Consider the following 19339-nt stretch of genomic DNA (forward strand, 5'->3'; position numbering starts at 1 on the left):
CATTATTCTCATTGATCACGTATTTTTTAAATAAATGGAGAATAAGTACTACTCTAGTTGAGTATTAAATTATATTTTTAGTGAATTATAAATTTTTTTCATAAGTTGAGTATTAACTTTTTACAAAAGAAAATGACTACTATAAAAATTATTTAGAATGAAAATAGGAAATTTTCATATAAAAAAAAGCGGCAAAAAAATAATTCTAAACCACAATGCACAATCGCATCGCCGCCGCCAGATCCGTCACCTTCTCCGCCGCGCTCTTCGCCGCCGCCAGATCGTCCGTGAGATCAGATGCACCTCTCTCCTCCTCGATTAGCCGCCCGCCGTTTCCGGAGCTCAAATCCACTCCCCGACCAGGAAATGAGGCCCCGCCTTTGGCTCCTCCATCCACAGCCACCAAACCGCTCCTCTTTTGTTCGTCCCTCGCGAGAAACGGCGTCTTTTAGGTCGCTGCCACTTTGTTTAATTCATTTGGAATCGCTGAACTTTTCTTCAGCGTTTTTGCGCCTTGAATCTGCCTAAAGTTCTTTCTTTGCTGCAGATAGACACTGATTCATTGGATCCCGACGATGGTTTGAATCCGAAAAGTTTACACTGATCGCCACAGTAGAGATGGGGTGCTTCTCTTGTTTCTCATCGCCGGAGAGAAGGGGATCAGGAAAATTTAATGAACCAAGAATGGTACGGCCGCCTGATGCAGAACCACCATCGCCGCCTCCTGACAGAGGCAGCGAGTCCCACAAAACTCCAGGTCAGCGTTGCTAGTATGAACACCTTCCTTACTGTTACAATTAGGGATCTTAAGATGATTGGAGTTTTGTATGGATCTGTAAAAGTTAGGGCTTGTATATGTTCTCTCGAGCTGTAGATTATTGCTGCCAATGAATTGAGCTCAGTTTTTAGAGTTCCAGTCAGATTCGAATATATTCGATAATTTTTTCGAATCAAATTTGAATGAAGTTGAACTGAACTCCATTATTTTTTCACAATTTCAATATAAATATGCTCAAAATTTGAATAATTTGAATCAAACTCGAATTGAAGTCATTTTGATTTCAAGATATAATTGAATTAGTCTCGAATCAAGGTTCTAACAACTCGAGTCGAACTCGAGCTCAAATTTCATTTCAAGCCGAGTTCGTGCCATAATCATTTATACATTCGAGTTTGGAATTAAATTTGAATATCACATACATTTGCAGAAGTTCCAACGCAGAGTGCTGCACCAGCTGCCACACCTGAAATAACAACACATGAAGAAGTCACCAATGGAAACACTGCTTCAACACCTAAAGCAGCTGCCAATGGAGAAATTGCTGCCCAAACATACACATTTCGTGAGCTAGCATCAGCAACTAAGAATTTTCGCCCCGATAACCTACTCGGCGAAGGCGGGTTTGGAAGAGTTTACAAGGGTACCCTTGGGGATGGCGGTCAGGTAATTCCTCTTCTAATTTTGTCATGAATTCTCTTAGTGAAGTTGTATATGTAATGTGGAAGTCATCTTTCTCTACATTTACATCAGCTTGTGGCTGTCAAGCAACTGGACAGAAGTGGAGTTCAAGGCCACGAAGAGTTTTTTGTTGAGGTTTTGATGCTCAGCCTCCTCCACCATCAAAACCTGGTCAGCCTAATTGGATATTGTGCAGATGGAACTCAGAGGCTCTTGGTCTATGAGTTCATGCCTCTCGGCTCGGTGGAAGATCATCTGTTTGGTAATTCTATCCGCCACAGCCATTTGATGCTTTATTGATACAGCTTTTACTCTTAGTTGCCAAATTTTGAGCAACTAAAGTTGTAAAGCTTCCAAAAAAGGCGCACCTAACTTTTAGATTTCTCAAATGACACATTTGTTTCTAATTTTACCACTCCTGCCAGCCATTGTAGTGTTACATTCAAAGAGAAACACCACTATGATGTTGAATTTCAAAAGAACAACATCACTATGATGTTGTTGCATTTCAAAAATCGACACCATTGCGGTGTTGATTTTTAAAAATCAATGCAATAGTGGTGTTGATTTTAGAATTTATGCAGCACCACAATAGTGTTGATTTTTTAAATACAGTATCACAGGACCATAGTGATGTTGTTCTTTAAATGTAGCACCATAATGATTAACGAGTAGGGTAAAATGTGAAACAAGTGCACCTTTGGAAAATCTGAAAGTTAGATGTGTCTGTTGAGAATTTCATAACTTTAAGTACGTCTTTTAGTTAATTATCGAATTTTGAATGATCCAAATCATTCTTGTATGGATCATGTCCTTTAATTCTTCCAACCATCTTCATTTTGTTTCCTTGTCCTCGCATTTGGCATTGAGCTTCAAATGTAACAAGCTGAACTATATTTGCAGAGATTGGTCCTGATGAGGAGCCATTGACCTGGTATAGTAGAATAAAGATCGCTGTTGGTGCTGCCAAAGGTTTGGAATACTTACATGAGAAAGCCAACCCTCCGATCATCTTCCGTGATTTAAAGTCTTCCAACATTTTACTCGACGAAAATTGCAACGCAAAGCTATCTGACTTTGGACTCGCGAAGCTTGGCCCTGTCGGAGATCAATTACATGGTCCCTCGAGGATAATGGGCACATACGGGTATTGTGCACCGGAGTATGCTAGCACCGGCGAACTCACTTTGAAGTCGGATGTTTACAGTTTCGGAGTAGTATTGCTGGAACTAGTTACCGGGAGAAGAGCCCTCGACACCACTAAGCCAATGAACGAACAGAATTTGGTAGCTTGGGTATGGTTCATATATAAACTCCATGACCAAAAAGTCGGTAGAGGAACCAATGCACCTTGATGATTTAGACGCTGTTTGACATGGTTTCGGTTTGTACAGGCGCAACCAATGTTTAAGGATCAAAGGAACTACTGCAAGCTCGCTGACCCACTGCTCGGAGAGGACTACCCTGAGAGAGACCTGAACCAAGCCATTGCAGTGGCTGCAATGTGCGTGCAAGAGGAGGCTGCTGCTCGCCCATTCATGTGCGATGTTGTCGTGGCCTTGGGCCATCTTTCGGCTGCAACAGCAGCTGTCGATGCGCCCTGCCAGCCTAATCAGTCAAATCCTATGCGACCAGATGAAAGGGAGCTTTATCACAAAAGAGATTTAAGCCGTGAACGAGCAGTTGCAGAGGCCATGGAATGGGGATCTGCATTTAAGGCTGAAGTTTAAGCGCGGTTCCACGACATTGCTTCTCTAAATGATGGTACCTCGAATGCAAATGCTTCCTCAGAAATCCATCTTTTTCTTCTTCGTTGCTTCTTTTGGTGGACTCACTATCTAACAGCTTCATGTCACTAGGTAAAATCAAATTTTAGTTGTGTGGTGATGTAACTGTTAACACAGAAGACTTCAACAAGGCTTGGCAACAGCAGTAGCAAAAGAAGACCAAGCAGAATAGCTAGATAGGGTTTGATGTTTTGTCATTTGTCAAATCAACAACAATTGATCTGTTCAAATTCTTGGTGCTATTCTTGTAACTTCACTGTAAGATAGATCATGTACAAACCTTTTTGCTCAGGTGCAAAAGGAATCCAAAAATTTTATAATACTCTGTTTTTTCATGATATCAAAGCTTGAACACCTTGTGAGATTTAATATGGGCAATAATCGAAAGGAAATTTTTTTTTTATTGGAATCATGAAGGAGCGTCCTGCCTCGTTGGAGGATCATTAGGACGCAACACTACAGTGCGGTAGTCCATTTAATATCTCTGGTTATCTGTTGCAGAAACAAAAAATGAAGAGGATCATTAGGACATCCACTCACTTTTTTTTGTGTGACATGGATGATTAAATCATTTCTCAAATTCATCTATAAGTAAAGTTTATCTCCAACGATCAACTCAGTCATGTTTCTTGAAGTAAATATTATTGTCAAGATTGCCAACCTGATAAAATGACTGCTGTGTCATTTAATAAAACTAATCCAACTTCCTCAGCTTCCTCAGTATTGCCTATTCTGATATTGTTTCCAATAGAATGCACTGAGCAGGAATTTCTTGGAAGTGTGCTGCAGTTGAACCTACCAAGAAGCTGAATATGCAGCTACTCTTGTTTGAAGAGTTCGCGACCGATGATCATTCTCCTGATTTCACTAGTTCCAGCACCGATCTCAAAGAGTTTTGCATATCTCAGGCGACGACCAATTGGGTACTCATCTACATACCCGTTGCCACCAAGACATTGGGATGGCCTGAATGTCACAATCAAAAGCGCAAATTTCTCAGACTAATGAATGCACTACAAAGTTTGTAAAATTTGATGGTTATGAAAATGGAATCAAATAGAAGAGACAGAAGATGCAACTTGTGTAGTTGCACAGAAAACTTAAACGTGTAATTCACAGAAGAAAAAAAAAATGGAAATCCAAGACTTATACATCCAGTAACTGAAGGGCAACTTGTGTAGCTTTTTCGGCAGCCAGAAGTATAACTCCAGCACAGTCCTATACAATTGGTATTTCGCAATTTTAGTAGCAACAAAGACTATAAACAATAATTGGAGAATTACCTTTCAGTCAATGTTTCCGTTGTCACAATCTCGAGCAACAGAATACACAAATGCCCTACAGAGATGATGACAATTCTCTCTAACATCCATCTGCTAGAAAACTTAAATATGTAATGTGGTTATCAAGCAAGTTAAAAAATTACCTAGAGGAGACTGTAAGGACGTATACATGTCAGCCAACTTCGCCTATAGTTTCATGACGATATATTTGTTAAGTCCCAAAAAAATCTTCAGAGCACACGTCTTTTTCACAGCATATTAAATAAGATTGCCAAGCTGTATAAACTGAAACTCTCTGATTGCACGGCCAAACTGCCCTCTGTGCTGAACATAAGGAATAACAGCATCAAGGCATGCTTGCATAAGTCCAAGAGGGCCAGCAGCTAATACAAGCCTTTCGAAATCAAGCCCCGGCATCATGACATAAACCCCTGCATTAGTGTCCAAGTCTATAAGTAGATGCTTAAAGCACTTTAATCAGAAGCACATACTTGCTACTCAAAATGGAGAGCATTTGCATGCGTAAAAAAAAGGTATGGAAGAGTAACACAGAATCCTTGGTTTCACTAAGCAAACACTATTGTATAGGCATTCCCTCAAGTTTCTTTATTGCATACTCCATGAAAATTAGTGCAATCTTGAAACTTCTCCAACTCTTTTCAAGTGCCTAAATTCCAAATATGTTATCAATTAATAGATCATACAAAAAGTTAATTAATGCAGTCAGACAATCGTTGACCTTGTTAATGTCAGATAAACTTTGGAGGTTAAACATACTTATCACTTCCTCGCATACAGAGTTTATCCAACTTTTGAGCAGTACTAAACCTGAAATAAAGCATTAAAACTTATCATATAATAACCAGAAGGGTTTCCATAGTAATTGCAGATAGAAAATGGTTCAGATCTCTACAATGTGTGCTTAACTACATAGACGGAATGGTAGAGAAGATTTTTTTAAATCAGTTGAAAGGGCATATTACTCAAAGCAGGCTAAACCAACAACACATATTACTCCAAAAACTCTTTTGCTTAAAAAAAGATTGTTTCTATGCTTCAAACATAAACTAGAAAAAGATCTCACAAACAGAAAAAATAAAACTAAGGCATTTCATAATGATGAAGCTGAAGACAAGACACTAGTGCAATGATTGAGAAGCTGATAGCACAGCATTTGATTGACTTTAAGGAGTTGACCCCTGGATTAAAGTTGATGCCATCTTTTAAAAGTGGGATTTTTCAAAAGGCAAAACTTGTGATGATCGGGAAAGGCATTGATATAATCTTCTTTCTTAACTCCACCTTAAACTAAAGATACTATAGTATTATTCTTAAGTTTGCGAGGACGAAATCGCAATTTATGCAAAGATAGATCAGCATTCAAATAATATAAAAAAGAGACTACTGTAGATACCCAGACATCCCCTTTTCAATTATAAAAGCAGTAATTCCGTTGGATCCAGCACTAGTATCTGTTTTTGCATAAACAACCTGCAGAAATTTCAATAAAATAAAACATCAAATACACTGGCGCAATCATGAATTTTATAAACTATTACATGTGATAACATTGCACAAAATTCATACGAGCATTGAACTCTTTGTTGTGGTAATGATGATAAGGTTCTATATCGGAAAGTTAAGGAAATAAACACTCTGGAGACGAATAATTATCATATTATTATGATGGAAAAGTTATCATATTAATATACAGATAGGCTCAATGATAAAGAAAATCATAAATATTATGCATACTGATATATCTATTCAATTAAAAATAACACAGAAAATTACCAATGTCTGAGCAACAGGGCCATTGGTACACAACATTTGGTTGCCATTCATAAACATGTTCTACTCGATCAGCTTTGCACTTCATACTAACAACATCGGAACCAGCTGAAATTTTCAAGAAACTTGTCATGAATCATAAAAGCAGAAATTTTTTATCCTGGCCAAAGAATAAGAGATAAATGATCAGATTGACTAACTACCATTTGGCTCACTCATTGCCACCACCCCAACATGCTCCCCACTAATTAGCTTCACGTTGGTTAAAGCAGAATAATCAGCACAAAGAGAAGAGAAAGGTCTATTCACAAAATTACAAGTTAGGAATGCATGTTTAATTTATTATCATAGCATGACACAAAATTTGAATATTGTATGACCAACATTTCCAATAAGGAAAAGAGAATCATAATGTCACCATCCAAAATAATTGAATTAGCATGAAAAGACTAGAAACGAATTTTATCACAGATTAATGAAAAAATGTGTAAAATATAACAAGATTGATAAGAAAACTAACATGGAAAAGAATCTATAACAAGAGGAAAAACATAAGAACCTTTGGCAAATACTTCTGCTTCTGCTTAGCTGTCCCATGCCTCACCTACAAAAATAACTAACATGGGATTAGTCACATTTACTATTTTAACATAAACGTATATTACAAGCAATGGATGCAGAATTCCATTGTACCAGTTGGTTTATGCAAGGGTTGGAGTGTACACCATAGGAGGCCAACAGACCCAGAAGCACGACTAATTTCTTCAATTGCAATACAATGATACAAGTAACCAAGAACAAGTCCTCCGTATTCTTGTGCTATGAAACAACCTTTTTCTAGTTAGGGGATGATGCATAAATATATATTCCTCATGTAGCCATGTACAACAACAACAACCAAACTTTATTCCACTAGGTGAGGTTGACTATATGGATCTTTTTATGTTATTGGGCTCTATCCCCTACTATATCATCATCTATATTTAAATAAATTTTATCTTATTTTATTGTTGCTAACCAAGTCTTTTTTGGTCTTCCTCTTCCTCGTTTGATGTGCATATTTGTCATAGTTTCACATCACCTAACTGAAATATTTATTGGTCGCCTAAGTACATGTTCGTACCATCTTAAATATATCTCTTGAAATTTTTTCTCAATAGATGCAAACTTTCTTTCTAATGCTCTCATTTTTTATTTTGTTTATCCGTCCACACATTCATCTTAACATCCCTATCTCTGCAACTATGCTCATGTGCTTGAGTCATAGCTTAACATTCAGCGTTGATGCGGTGATGATGAGGGTCCCTACCCTACTGCCACGGTGGAAGTCAAAGTCAAGGCGGTCAACGCTCAGAAGTCATTTGCCGATCGGACGAGCATGTCTTGATCGAGAAGAGAAAAGGCCCGATCTGATATCACCTTTGACTCGGCCATGAGCCGAGCACCTGACGCTCAAATAAGAGGACGACAAAGGGAGCAGTATGCAGAAACCTGGCCGAGCGGCTCTTCCGCTCGGCCTAGCAATAGACTCGACATCAGCCGAGCACGAGAACAGTGAACTTCCGGCCGAGCGGCTATCCCGCTCGGCTCAGCAACAAAGCACGCAGACAGTGGACTTCCGGCCGAGCAGCTATCCCACCCAGCCAGTAACAGAACATGCGGACAGTGGAATTCCGGCCGAGCAACAGATAACACGCGGACGGCGGGATTCCTGTCGAGCAGATATTCCGCTCGACCAAGCAATAGACAGCTATCTTTTGACATCCTTTTGGGAGCTAGTATCACTGACAGGCGGCATGGTCAAATAGAGGATCACACGGCGGAAGCTTCCATTGTCACTTCAGAGATATACTCGGCCTATTAAGGTACTATGTAAGGGACACTTTACTGACGAGTCATTTTAGGAAAAACTTGAGAACGCGTGTTAGCCTTAGGAAGCGTGCACGCGCGCTACAGGAGCTCTATATAAAGGGGGTCCAAGCATCGACGGAGGTATGCGATATTTTACTATTACGCTACAGTCTTCTTATTGCTCCGCTTACTGCTTCTTCTTCTTCATTGGAGACTGACTTGAGCGTCAGAGGCTCATTGCCGGGGCTCCTTCCCTGGTCAATTGTGTTGTAGATCGGAGCGAAATCCACAAGAGGTCAGCGGGAGCGCCACATCCCTAGGATCCATCGCATCGACTTTCGTACAGGATCATATTTGACGTCGTCTATGAGAATGTAGCATGCATCCGAGCCGAGAAGATGGAGGACACTGGACGACTAACCACCGTGACACTCACCCAAGAAGAGCTCGACATGCTCGTGCAAGCCCGAGCGGCAAAAATAGTCGAGCAACAACAACAGCAAGCGGTAGCCGATCGGCTAGCGCCGCAGCCTGCGACATAGGCAACAGGACGAGAGGGGTATTAAGACCGAGCGGAGCGGCTCTCTGTATACAGACAGAATAGAAGGTTGACCGACACGTCAGGGGAAGCGCCGCCCTCGCCAATCCCCTTCAATCGCGCCCTATTCCAAATCCCCTCAGAGATAGCCCAAGCGAACCAAGAGAGGGGATCATCTTCATATGATGCTCCCGTTAGGGATGAACGAAAAGGCAAGGCGCCCTGAAGCAACGCGTCTCCCGAACGGATTAACCGGCAGTTCTCATAGGAGATCTTACAAGACCCTCTGCTCAGACACTACACCCCGTTGGCGATCGGGAGGTACAAAGGATCAACCGACCAAAATGATCATCTGGATCGGTTCAACAACGAGGTCACACTGCACCAATATACGGACGGAGTGAAGTGTCGTGTCTTCTTCATGACTTTCTCCGGATCGGCGCGGCGCTGGTTCAGAAGACTGCCGAACGGCTTAATACGGAGCTTCAAAGACTTCCGAACCGCTTTCCAGCACCATTTCACCAGCAGCGGACGCTAGAGCATCAGCCTCTTTGCCCTGAAGCAAGGGCCCAAGGAAGTGCTCCAAGCGTACATTCAACGCTTCAATCAAGTGGCCATGGGCATCCCCTCGGTCTCATCCGAGACAATGATGAACGCCTTCACCCAAGGGCTCGTCGAGGGAGATTTCTTCCAATCGCTCATCAGGAAGCCGCCCAGGAACTTCGGCCACATGCTCAAGAAGGCTCAATGTGGAAGAAGCCCAGGTGGCCAGAAGAAAGGAGGCGCCAACCGAACACTCGGCACCAACCGACAGGCAACCATCAGCCGCCCAAGGGACCAAGGGTTGAAGGAGCGCGGCCATACTAGGAGGTTAGGACACATGTCGTGTAGCATGTGACCTCCAGTCGGCCGAAAACGGCAAGAGGCAAGGTATGGACACCAGTCGTCAACCGACCAGCCCCAAGAGGATGCCGCCGCCCGTCTCCAACCCTCGATCGGCGACGAAGACATCGATCGACTGGGCGACAAGAAGATGAAAGAAGGGTGCCCGAGCGGCACCATCAACATCGACAAAGGGATGCCATTAATCCCTCCCGAGACTTGGCCGAGCGAAATAGATCATCAGCTCGAGAAGAAAAAAATAGAAGCAACGCATCCCGAGGAGAGATAGGAATGATCGTCGGAGGGCCGACCGACGGCGATTCCCACCGAGCCAGGAAGTTATACGCTCGGCGGTTGGAGATCCACACTGTGGGATGCAGCAAGGAGAAGGTCGAGGGGCCCCAGATCAACTTTGGCCCTAGTGACTTAGAGGGAGTGGAGATTCCTCACGATGACGCGCTGATCATCCGAGCGGTAATCGCCAATTACACTGTTCACCGGACTTTTGTTGATACAGGGAGTTCGGTAAATATTATTTTCAAGAAGACATTCGATCAGTTGTAAATTGATCGAAGTGAGCTGCTGTCCATGACGACCCCGCTGTACGACTTCACGGGGAACGAAGTACTGCCGCTCAGACAGACCTGTATGGTCGTCTCGCTTGGAGAAGAGCCATTGAGGAGAACCAGGACCACAAACTTCATCATGGTGGATGCACAGTCGGCCTACAATGTCATCCTGGGTCGACCGACCCTCAACGAATTCCTGGCAGTGGTGTCTACCTACTGCCAAAAGATCAAGTTCCCAGTGGACGACCGTGTGGATGATGTCGGGGGCGATTAGCTGGCTGCTCGGCAATGCTACGTCGAGATGGTCAAGATCGAAGCAAGAAGCGATCGGAAGAATCTGCGCTTCGAGGTGAACGCCGTCATCAAAAAGATTCGGGGAATGATCCACGAAGAACCTGTCTAGAATCATCCAAGCTGAACGGAGGCCACCATATTAATTATGGCCGATCGGGAACCAGGAACAAGGCAGAGCGGTTGTTGAGCGCGAATTATCTTCAACCATACATGGTTGGATGAGAGGTGCGCAAGTGAATACTGTACTTTTGTATTTTTTGTATGTCTCCCGAACACAGGGCAAAATTCGAATAAAAAAGCAAAAGCCTCTTGAAGTACATCTCCATCAATGGTCGACCGGCGACCTTAAACCCTTGTTTCCATCAGCGGCCAAACGACGACCTTAAACCCTTGTCTCCATCGACGGTCGAGTGGCGACCTTAAACGCGTGTCTCCATCAACCGTCGAGCGGCAACGTTAAACCCTTGTCTCCACCGACGGTCGAGCGGCGACCTTAAACCCGAGTCTACACCAAATCATCGAGCAGCGACATTAAATCCTTGTCTCCACCGACGGTCGAGCGGCAACCTTAAACCCGAGTCTACACCAAACCGTCGAGCGGCAACGTTAAACCCTTGTCTCCACCGACGATCGAGCGGCGACCTTAAACCCGAGTCTACACCAAACCGTCGAGCGACGACGTTAAACCCTTCTCTCCACCGACGGTCGAGCGACGACCTTAAACCCGAGTCTACACCAAACCGTCGAGTGACGACGTTAAACCCTTGTGTCCACCGACTGTCGAGCGGCGACCTTAAACCCTTGTCTCCATCAGCGGTCGAGCAGCGACCTCAGACGCGTGTCTCCATCAGCAGTCAAGCCGTGACCATAAACTCGAGTCTTCGAGTATTCTTCAACAACAGTCGAGCGACGACCTAAAACCCTTATCTCCATCGACGTTCGAGCGGCTACCTTAAACGCGTGTCTCCATTGACGGTCGAGCGGTGACATTAAACGTGTGTCTCCATCAATGGTCGAGCGGCGACCTTAAACCCGAGTCTTCGTCAAATCATCAAGCGGCAACGATAAACGTGTGTCTTCATCAACGGTTGAGCGACGACCTTAAACTCGGGTCCTCACCAACGATCAAGCGATGACCTTAAACCCAAGTCTTCGTCAAATCGTCGAGCGGCGAAGTTAAACGCGTGTCTTCATCAACGGTCGAGCGGCGACCTTAAACCCTTGTCTCCATTGACGGTCGAGCAGCGACCTTAAACTCGTGTCTCCATCGATAGTCGAGCGACGACTTTAAACGTGTGTCTTCATCAACGGTCGAGCGACGACCTTAAACCCGAGTCTTCGTCAAATATTCGAACGACAACGTTAAACCCTTGTCTCCACCGACGATAGAGCGGCGACCTTAAACCCGAGTCTCCACCGACGGTCGAGCGGCGACCTTAAACTCGGGTCTTCACTAACAGTTGAGCGGCGACCTTAAACCCGAGTCCACATCGAATCGTTGAGCGGCGACGTTAAATGCGGGTCTACATCGAATCGTCAAGTGGCGACGTTAAATGCGGGTCCACATCGAATCGTCGAGCGGCGATGTTAACGCGAGTCTACAACAAATCGTCGAGCGGCGACGTTAAACCCGGGACTTTAGCAACCCGAGATATGTTGATCGACCGGCTCGGCTGTTCTGCTATAGCTTTCCGTGACCGACCGGAAAGATATCGCTTAGGGGTAGTGAGAATACCGCCGAGCGAGCGTATTTTAACAGGACAAACATATAAGAAAGTAATGCCGAACGGGCGGTAGTGCATTGATACTTGGAAGATTATAAAAAAGGGAGGAGTACAACATCGATCAAGCTAAGCTCACTCGTAATCTAAGACGTCGTCCGGTAGAGACGTAGTGAGCTTGTCTCGACCGATGATGTTGCCGGTCAGAGCAGCTGGTAAATGGCCTCCTTTTCAGAGTTGGTCGATCGTCCCATTGATCGCCAGATTAAACAGCCGGAGTGCTCGGTCGGCGATTTTATCGTTGAAAGTGTCCGAACGGATGTAGGCTTGCTTCCTTGTCTCAAACCTACTCGACTCGGCGTCTTGGTAAAACTTCAAAACCGCTCGGGAGCCCTCCAGCTCATCCTTGGCAGCGGCTAGCGCAGCATCCTTGGAGGCAAGTTGGTCGCGAAGGACCGTTTCTTCGGCCGAGCGGTTGTTCCTCTCGGCCACCAAAAAGTCTTCGGCCTCCTTGAGTTTCTGGGCAAGAGCCCGGGCCTCCTTATTCTTCTCCTCGAGGTCTGCGATGGCCCGGTTCTTCCGCACGTTCGCTGACTCGATCTTATTGTCAAAGGTAGTGACCTGTTTATTGAGCCGCTCCAGCATCGTGGTCCGCCCGACGCTCTTGGCTCGTTCGGCCTCAAGCAGTTTGTCGCTCTTCTCCAAAGCGACCCACAACTTGGCCACCTCGGCATCTATTTTTCCTGAGCGGCGGAGGATTGGCTGCTCGACGCCTTCAGCTTCTTAACCTCCTCCAAAAAGGCAAGTCTCTGGCACATAGCCAGGCTCTCTACCCAATACTGCAATCAAGTGAGGAAAGGTAAGCGTCGATCGGCAATAAAGTAGGAAAGTACACTAACCCTATGTTTGGATGGGGTGAGTGAAGGTTCATTAACGGAAGGGGAAGGAAAGGGAAGGGAGGGAAAGGGAAGGGAAGTAAAGTATTTATATTCTCCTTGTTTGGGAGGGAGGGAAGGTTCATTAATGTAACATATGTTTTCATGTTTGGGAGGAAAGGAAGGATAATGAAGGTTAAGTATATAATATTACTAAATTACCCTCTATCATTTTTTATTCCACAATCATGAGTTAACTGCTTGTCCTACAGTCTATTGCTCTGTTTCATCTGTTGCAAGCTGATTCGAGCGAGAAACAGCATGCTGTTTTTAGTTTATGCTTGAGTTTGCATAATAACTCCCTGCTTCTAGGCCTGACTGCACAAAGATCACTGTCGACTTCAGAATCTATCTAACATCCCTTTTTCAAATTGTTGATTTATATTAGTCCGTGTGATAGTTTTCTGAATTAAGTTATTAGTTTCAAGTTTGACACTTGTAGATGCTTAAGCAATTCACTGATGTTGAACGTGTAACGACAAATTGGAATCTTCAAACTTTAGGAAGAAGCCTATTTGATGTATTAGTAGTCGTTGTATTTCAATTAAGCCTCACATTCAAGTATCTGTCAAGCTTTGCAGTATTATATCTTACAATGATAGAAGTATTAAGTTATGAGTTCATTTTTTTCTCCTGCACATTTTATAAAGTGAAAAATCTGCTAGATGTCTTGAAATGTTGATATTCTGAAACCAAACACTACTAGGGACTGTTTATGGGAAAAAACATTACTTTGACTTTCTTCCAGTATAGCTGTTACAAATCCATTGGGGTTAAAAGTGTGAAGGTTGGAGAGACCAAAAAAACTTTATGTTATTAAAAGAGTTCAAAGTGAATTGGTGTCAGTGCTGAAATGCCCTTAGATATATTGATAATTGGCTAGAAAAGTAATGTAGCACCGAAAATAGTTAGGACTGAGTGTCTTGTAGTGTGCAGATAATAACTCACTTTGTTGGATCAAGGGAGGAATTGCTTGTCTACACTTCTTGTTGCTTCAGTATTATTCATGTGGAAGTGCCTGCATGTAGCGGTTTTTTCTAATAATTAATTTGTGCATATGACTAGTTGCTGTGTTGATTGTTATCCACAAAATTATTCTGGCAAAAGTTCCTTCACGGAAGCTTGTCTAAAATAGTCTCAACTAGGTGTCAATCTCAAACTTGGTTTGACAATGATTTCTTACTAAATAGTTTGCACTTTTCAATTGTTTTCAGAGTGAAGACTCAAAGAATCAACAGGAGAATGCTTCCAACTTTACAGCAGATTTAGACAGGAAGGAGTGTGGTAGCCTTGCTGAAGATGCAACCAATTTCCCAGATGAAATAATTGAAGATGATAATTTTACCAACTTGGTTGATGAGCCTAAGCAGCAGAGTGTAGCTGCTGTTGCTCATGAAATGGAGAAGCAACCTCCTACTGATGATTCAAAATCAGTAATTTTACCATTCATGGTTTACCTAATCATTATATATATCCAAACAAGATGCAAAAAGGGGAATTTAAATCTGTTGTAATTGACTAACAACAAATAAATCATCTAAAAACACACAAAAGGCACAAAGTATAGATAAATCATCCAAAATCAAATATCAAGTCTTACATGACATAATAATCATCCAACAAACATCCAAAATCTTCCAAGTACATAACATCCAAATGCATAATACATATCATCCAAATATAATCATCTCACATAACAAGCAAAAAACTTAATCATGTCGTAGATTTTCTCCATCCAACATTTGAAGTAATAAGTCTTTGCGATGTTCAAAAGGACATCCAAGTAAAGCTCTCAACATCTTTGGACATTGAACAAGAAATAAATAGCATGTAGAAGTGATATGTTGCTCGACACCTAATTGATTCAACAAACTCCACACTTCATGCTCAGGAATAAGAATAGGAATAGGAATAGGAAGTTCATTTGACTTAACCATTTCATGTGTTGAACTCATAATAGCTTGAGCTACATGGTCAATTGCATTGCTTATATTCTCATCATCAACTTTTCCTTTTTTTTGCACTCTTCTTCTTTGATGATGATCCAACAAAAGAGTCAGCTTGAGATTTAGATGGTTGAGTTGGAATTTGGGCATCCATATTAACTGCATCTTCATTGTCCAAATGGATTTCCTGTTGAGAAATCATAAATTCAACTTCATCAATGGTTTCAAAATTATGTCCACCAACATTATTCTCTACTTCTATGCTAGCTTTTCTTTTTCGCATTTCTGATGCAGTTTCAGCATATTGTCCTGTAGCCCTATCTTTTCCATATAATTGAACTAACTTCTCATAATTTCGAATAGGCTTGGTCTTACATTCAGCAGCTGCTGGTTTTATCTACAAATTATAATATAATTATATTAAACATTCATTTATAGATAATATCACGGAAAAAAAATCAAATATAGTTTTCAAATGTATATTATGAAACACACCTCAATTAGTTGTTGCCAAACTTCAGGTTCAGCAATGAAGAATTCTGTAATGGATCCCATCCAAAACCACTCATACCATTCTTGAATATATCATAACATGAAAACCAACATCTTTTAATATGTTTCATGTGATTTTGAATCCTTTCCTTATCGATAAGTTTGTCGAAAAATTTTGCTTTCAATTCATTCACAATATTTTCAAATGCATGTGTAGTAAAGGTTCCACCAACCCTATTGCCTATATTATGCTGATTCAAATATGCATCAATAAGAGCATCATCCATTACTTTAGTCCAGATACATTGATTATTCACCTTGCTTACACTAGCATTTTGCAAGTCCTTTTTTCGCATCCTTAAAAACAAAAATATAGTAATAATCAAACACACAATCACACAAATAGTCATATGATATAAAATTCAAGTCACATAATAAATTAAAATGTCAACATTCATAGTCATCCAATTACAAGAGCATTTGTCCAAAATCACTAGATAAACAAATAAACATAAATATCACATATTATAATTTAACCACATAGTCGCAACTATGGAATCTCTAAGAAATTCTCCCCTTCTTACATCGTCACTGTCATCTCTATTACTATGATTTTCCTCTTGATGTTCACTATTATTATTAAGTTCAGCATCAACCTCGGCAAGCAAACCCTCATCTGGATCAGCATTAATCAAGTAATTGTGTAAAATACAACAACAGAGAATAATTTGTTTCTGTGTTTCAATTCCATAATGTGGATCCGTTGAACTTCTTATAATAGCAAATCTTTTCTTAACGACTCCAAAAGCTCTTTCAATTGCATTGCGCAAAGAAGAATGTCGAAGATTAAATAACTCCCGAGCATTTCGTGGTAGATTACGGCTATATTCTTTCAAATGATAACGTTATCCTCGATATGGTGTAATAAGACTGCTTTTTAACATGAATCCAGCATCAACAAGATAGTATTTTCCTAACAAAAAAATTATGTGTTAATAAATTGTAAAAGGAAAGTCTAATCACAATATGTCATTTAATTTACCTTCTGGAATTTTTAGACATTCTTGTCTAGTTAATGCATTTTTTATTATTCTCGAGTCCGATGATGTCCCTTCCCACCCGGCTAAGACATAAGTGAATTTCAAATCAAATGTGCATGCTGTTAAAACATTTTGAGTTGGAAAATCCTTTCGACCACGAAACTTTGGGGCATCAATGGGAGAAACTTTAACACGAATATGTGTTCCATCTATTGCTCCAACACAATCCTGATATACCATATCTAAATTATTAATAATTTTGAATATATAGATAAGCAGTTATACTAGTCAAAAGATAAGAAAAATATTTTTACATTAAAAAATGGGTAGAATCGATTGCTATTGAAGATTTCTGAAGGAACTTGTGACCCATCCGGTTGATTGAGAAATTTAACCTCTAATTCCATTATAGCTCTTAAAACATTATGGAAATGACGACTCATTGTTTCTCCCGATCGATAGAAAAAGAAACCAAGTGCACGATTTGTAACATTGTGACCTAGCAAATAGAGTGATTTTGCTACTTGTTCTTCCACAGTGATTCTTGTTGTAGGTCGTAAACCACCTTCTTTGACTAAAAGATTACACAATTCCATAAATGCAGAAGGACTCATTCTAATTATATTACGACATTGATCATTAGTTAGCACTTTTGTCATTAGTTCATTTCGTACACGTTCTCCTTCTAACTGTACAACACGAGGAATTTGACTATTTTGTTTGTGCCTATTTTGTGCATACCAAGCTGCAACTAAACAAACAACCTGTGCCGATGCGAGTTGATGCATACGATGTAACTTAATGAAATCATTCTGTTTACCATTTTCATCACCCATCTATAATCAAATAAATGGAAAAAAAATAAATAAATAAATTATAAATAGGTAATGCTTTAAACCATGACAACTTTAGTCTTACCTCAAAAACACATCAATATAAGCAACGTTGTCATGTTGAAGTTTTTGTATGTATAATTTATAAGCAAATTACATGACTATATGACATGATAACAATGTGAACTTATATCATCTAGCATTACCATCAGTAAATATAGCAGAAATAGAAAAAAAACAGTGCTACTTATATCATCTAGCATTACCATAAGTAAAAATATAAGAAACAGAAAAAAAAAAAAACAGTGGTATTTATATCATCTAGCATTACCATCAGTAAAAACGGGGAAATGCCATTAAAGAAGCGGAAAAAAAGAAGAAATACTGTGACCTTCTTAACGGGGAATATAGTGCTTATGACTAATATCATCTCAGCTACCCCTATTTGCAAAACATACAACGTTCTAAGAAACCAATCGTTAAGGGATACTACTGAACTATATAGCAGATATTTGCCCTTCTATTTTACAATTAAGGATTAAACAGCGCACAACGAACAAATGTAGGGGTGCACTAACAGTTAGGTTACCATCAGTAAATATAGAAGAAATAGAAAAAAAACAGTGCTCACAACGAACCATATAGTACTAATATAGTGTTGAAACAGTGCACTATATTTAAACAGTCCCTGTAATAGAACTCACTGTTTACGATTGTTGATGTTATACTATCCTTAATGTTATAGCGCTAAGAAATATAGTGCTTATCCTTAATACAGCACTCGGACTAGCTATTTCGCTCATCTCACAGTCTAAACAGTGCTACTGACCCTTAATATCATTGAGCATAAAGTTAGGGTAGCAGAAAAAAAAACAGTGCTACACAGTAGAGAATAGAAGAAAAAGAAGAAGACCACGATGACGATGAAGAAAAAGAAGAAGAAGAAGACGACACAGTAGAGAATAGAAGAAAAAGAAGAAGAAGAAGACACACAGTAGAGAATAGAAGAAAAAGAAGAAGAAGAAGAAGACGACGACGAAGAAGAAGAAGAAAAAGAAGAAGAAGACACAGTAGAGAATAGAAGAAGAAGAAGAAGACAAAGAAAAAGAAAAGATTGGGGTTACCTGTCTTTGGAGAGATATGCTGCAAGGTCCGGCGTCGATCGGCACCGATGCCGTGGAGTGCGAGAAGTTGTGTAGTAGCGACAATGGAATGAGGAAGATGAACCAACGCTGAAACAAAAGGAATATAAGAAACCTAAAATAACACTTGGTAATTAATATAATGAATAAGGATAAAATTGGAATAAAAGTTTTCTTAATCCCTCTTACCCTTCCTTACACCCCAAATTGGGGTGTAAGCAAATCTTCTATTTCATAGGTAAGGAAGGTTAACGTTTACCCTTCCTTACCTTTCCTCCCCTTCCCTCACCCCCTCCCAAACAAGGTTAAAAAATTTTCTACCCTTTATTTACCCTTCCCTCCCCTTCCCTCACCTGCTCTCAAACAGAGGGTAAGGGGAACACTTACCCCAGTGGACATCTGGGTATGGCTGTCCGCAAGCGCGCCCGGAGGCATCATCGCCGCACAGGCTCGGGCGTCCTCCCAGATCTTAGCGAGTGGCCCCTGGATGATGATTTGGTGCTCGGGGGCTTGAGACACGGCGCTCGGCTCGCTGTAGTCTTCGGTGGGCAGATGAAGGATCGTCGTTATGTGGCGTTGGCCGCTCGGGGCCGATTGAGTCGTGGTTGCTCGGTCGGATGATCGGAAGGAGGACGTCGGATGGATGTCGGACTTTTTTTACCTTCGAGGGCTTCAAAGGCGGTGGCATCAAGGCCATTGGCGGTGCAGCAAGAGTCCCCTGCGGCAGATCAGCCAAGGAAGGCGTCTTATCAGACGACACAAAAGTCGCCGTTGTA

At 41.4% G+C, this 19339-nt stretch overlaps 1 protein-coding gene and 1 pseudogene across 1 annotated transcript; one reads left to right on the forward strand and one right to left on the reverse strand.

Moving 5' to 3' along the window:
- The first annotated feature begins 239 nt into the window (after window positions 1–239).
- Window positions 240–3325, forward strand: LOC121975968 (probable serine/threonine-protein kinase PBL25). Its single transcript, XM_042527918.1, has 6 exons — window positions 240–452; window positions 548–757; window positions 1209–1444; window positions 1532–1721; window positions 2363–2754; window positions 2854–3325. The coding sequence occupies exons 2-6, from the start codon at window positions 619–621 to the stop codon at window positions 3187–3189; spliced, it is 1293 nt and encodes a 430-aa protein (XP_042383852.1). The 5' UTR covers window positions 240–452; window positions 548–618; the 3' UTR covers window positions 3190–3325.
- A 277-nt stretch (window positions 3326–3602) lies between these two features.
- LOC121975969 overlaps window positions 3603–19339 on the reverse strand; it is a 42452-nt pseudogene continuing 26715 nt past the window's right edge.

This window comes from Zingiber officinale, chromosome 4B, assembly GCF_018446385.1.
Source record: "Zingiber officinale cultivar Zhangliang chromosome 4B, Zo_v1.1, whole genome shotgun sequence".
NCBI classification, from domain to species: Eukaryota; Viridiplantae; Streptophyta; class Magnoliopsida; order Zingiberales; family Zingiberaceae; genus Zingiber; species Zingiber officinale.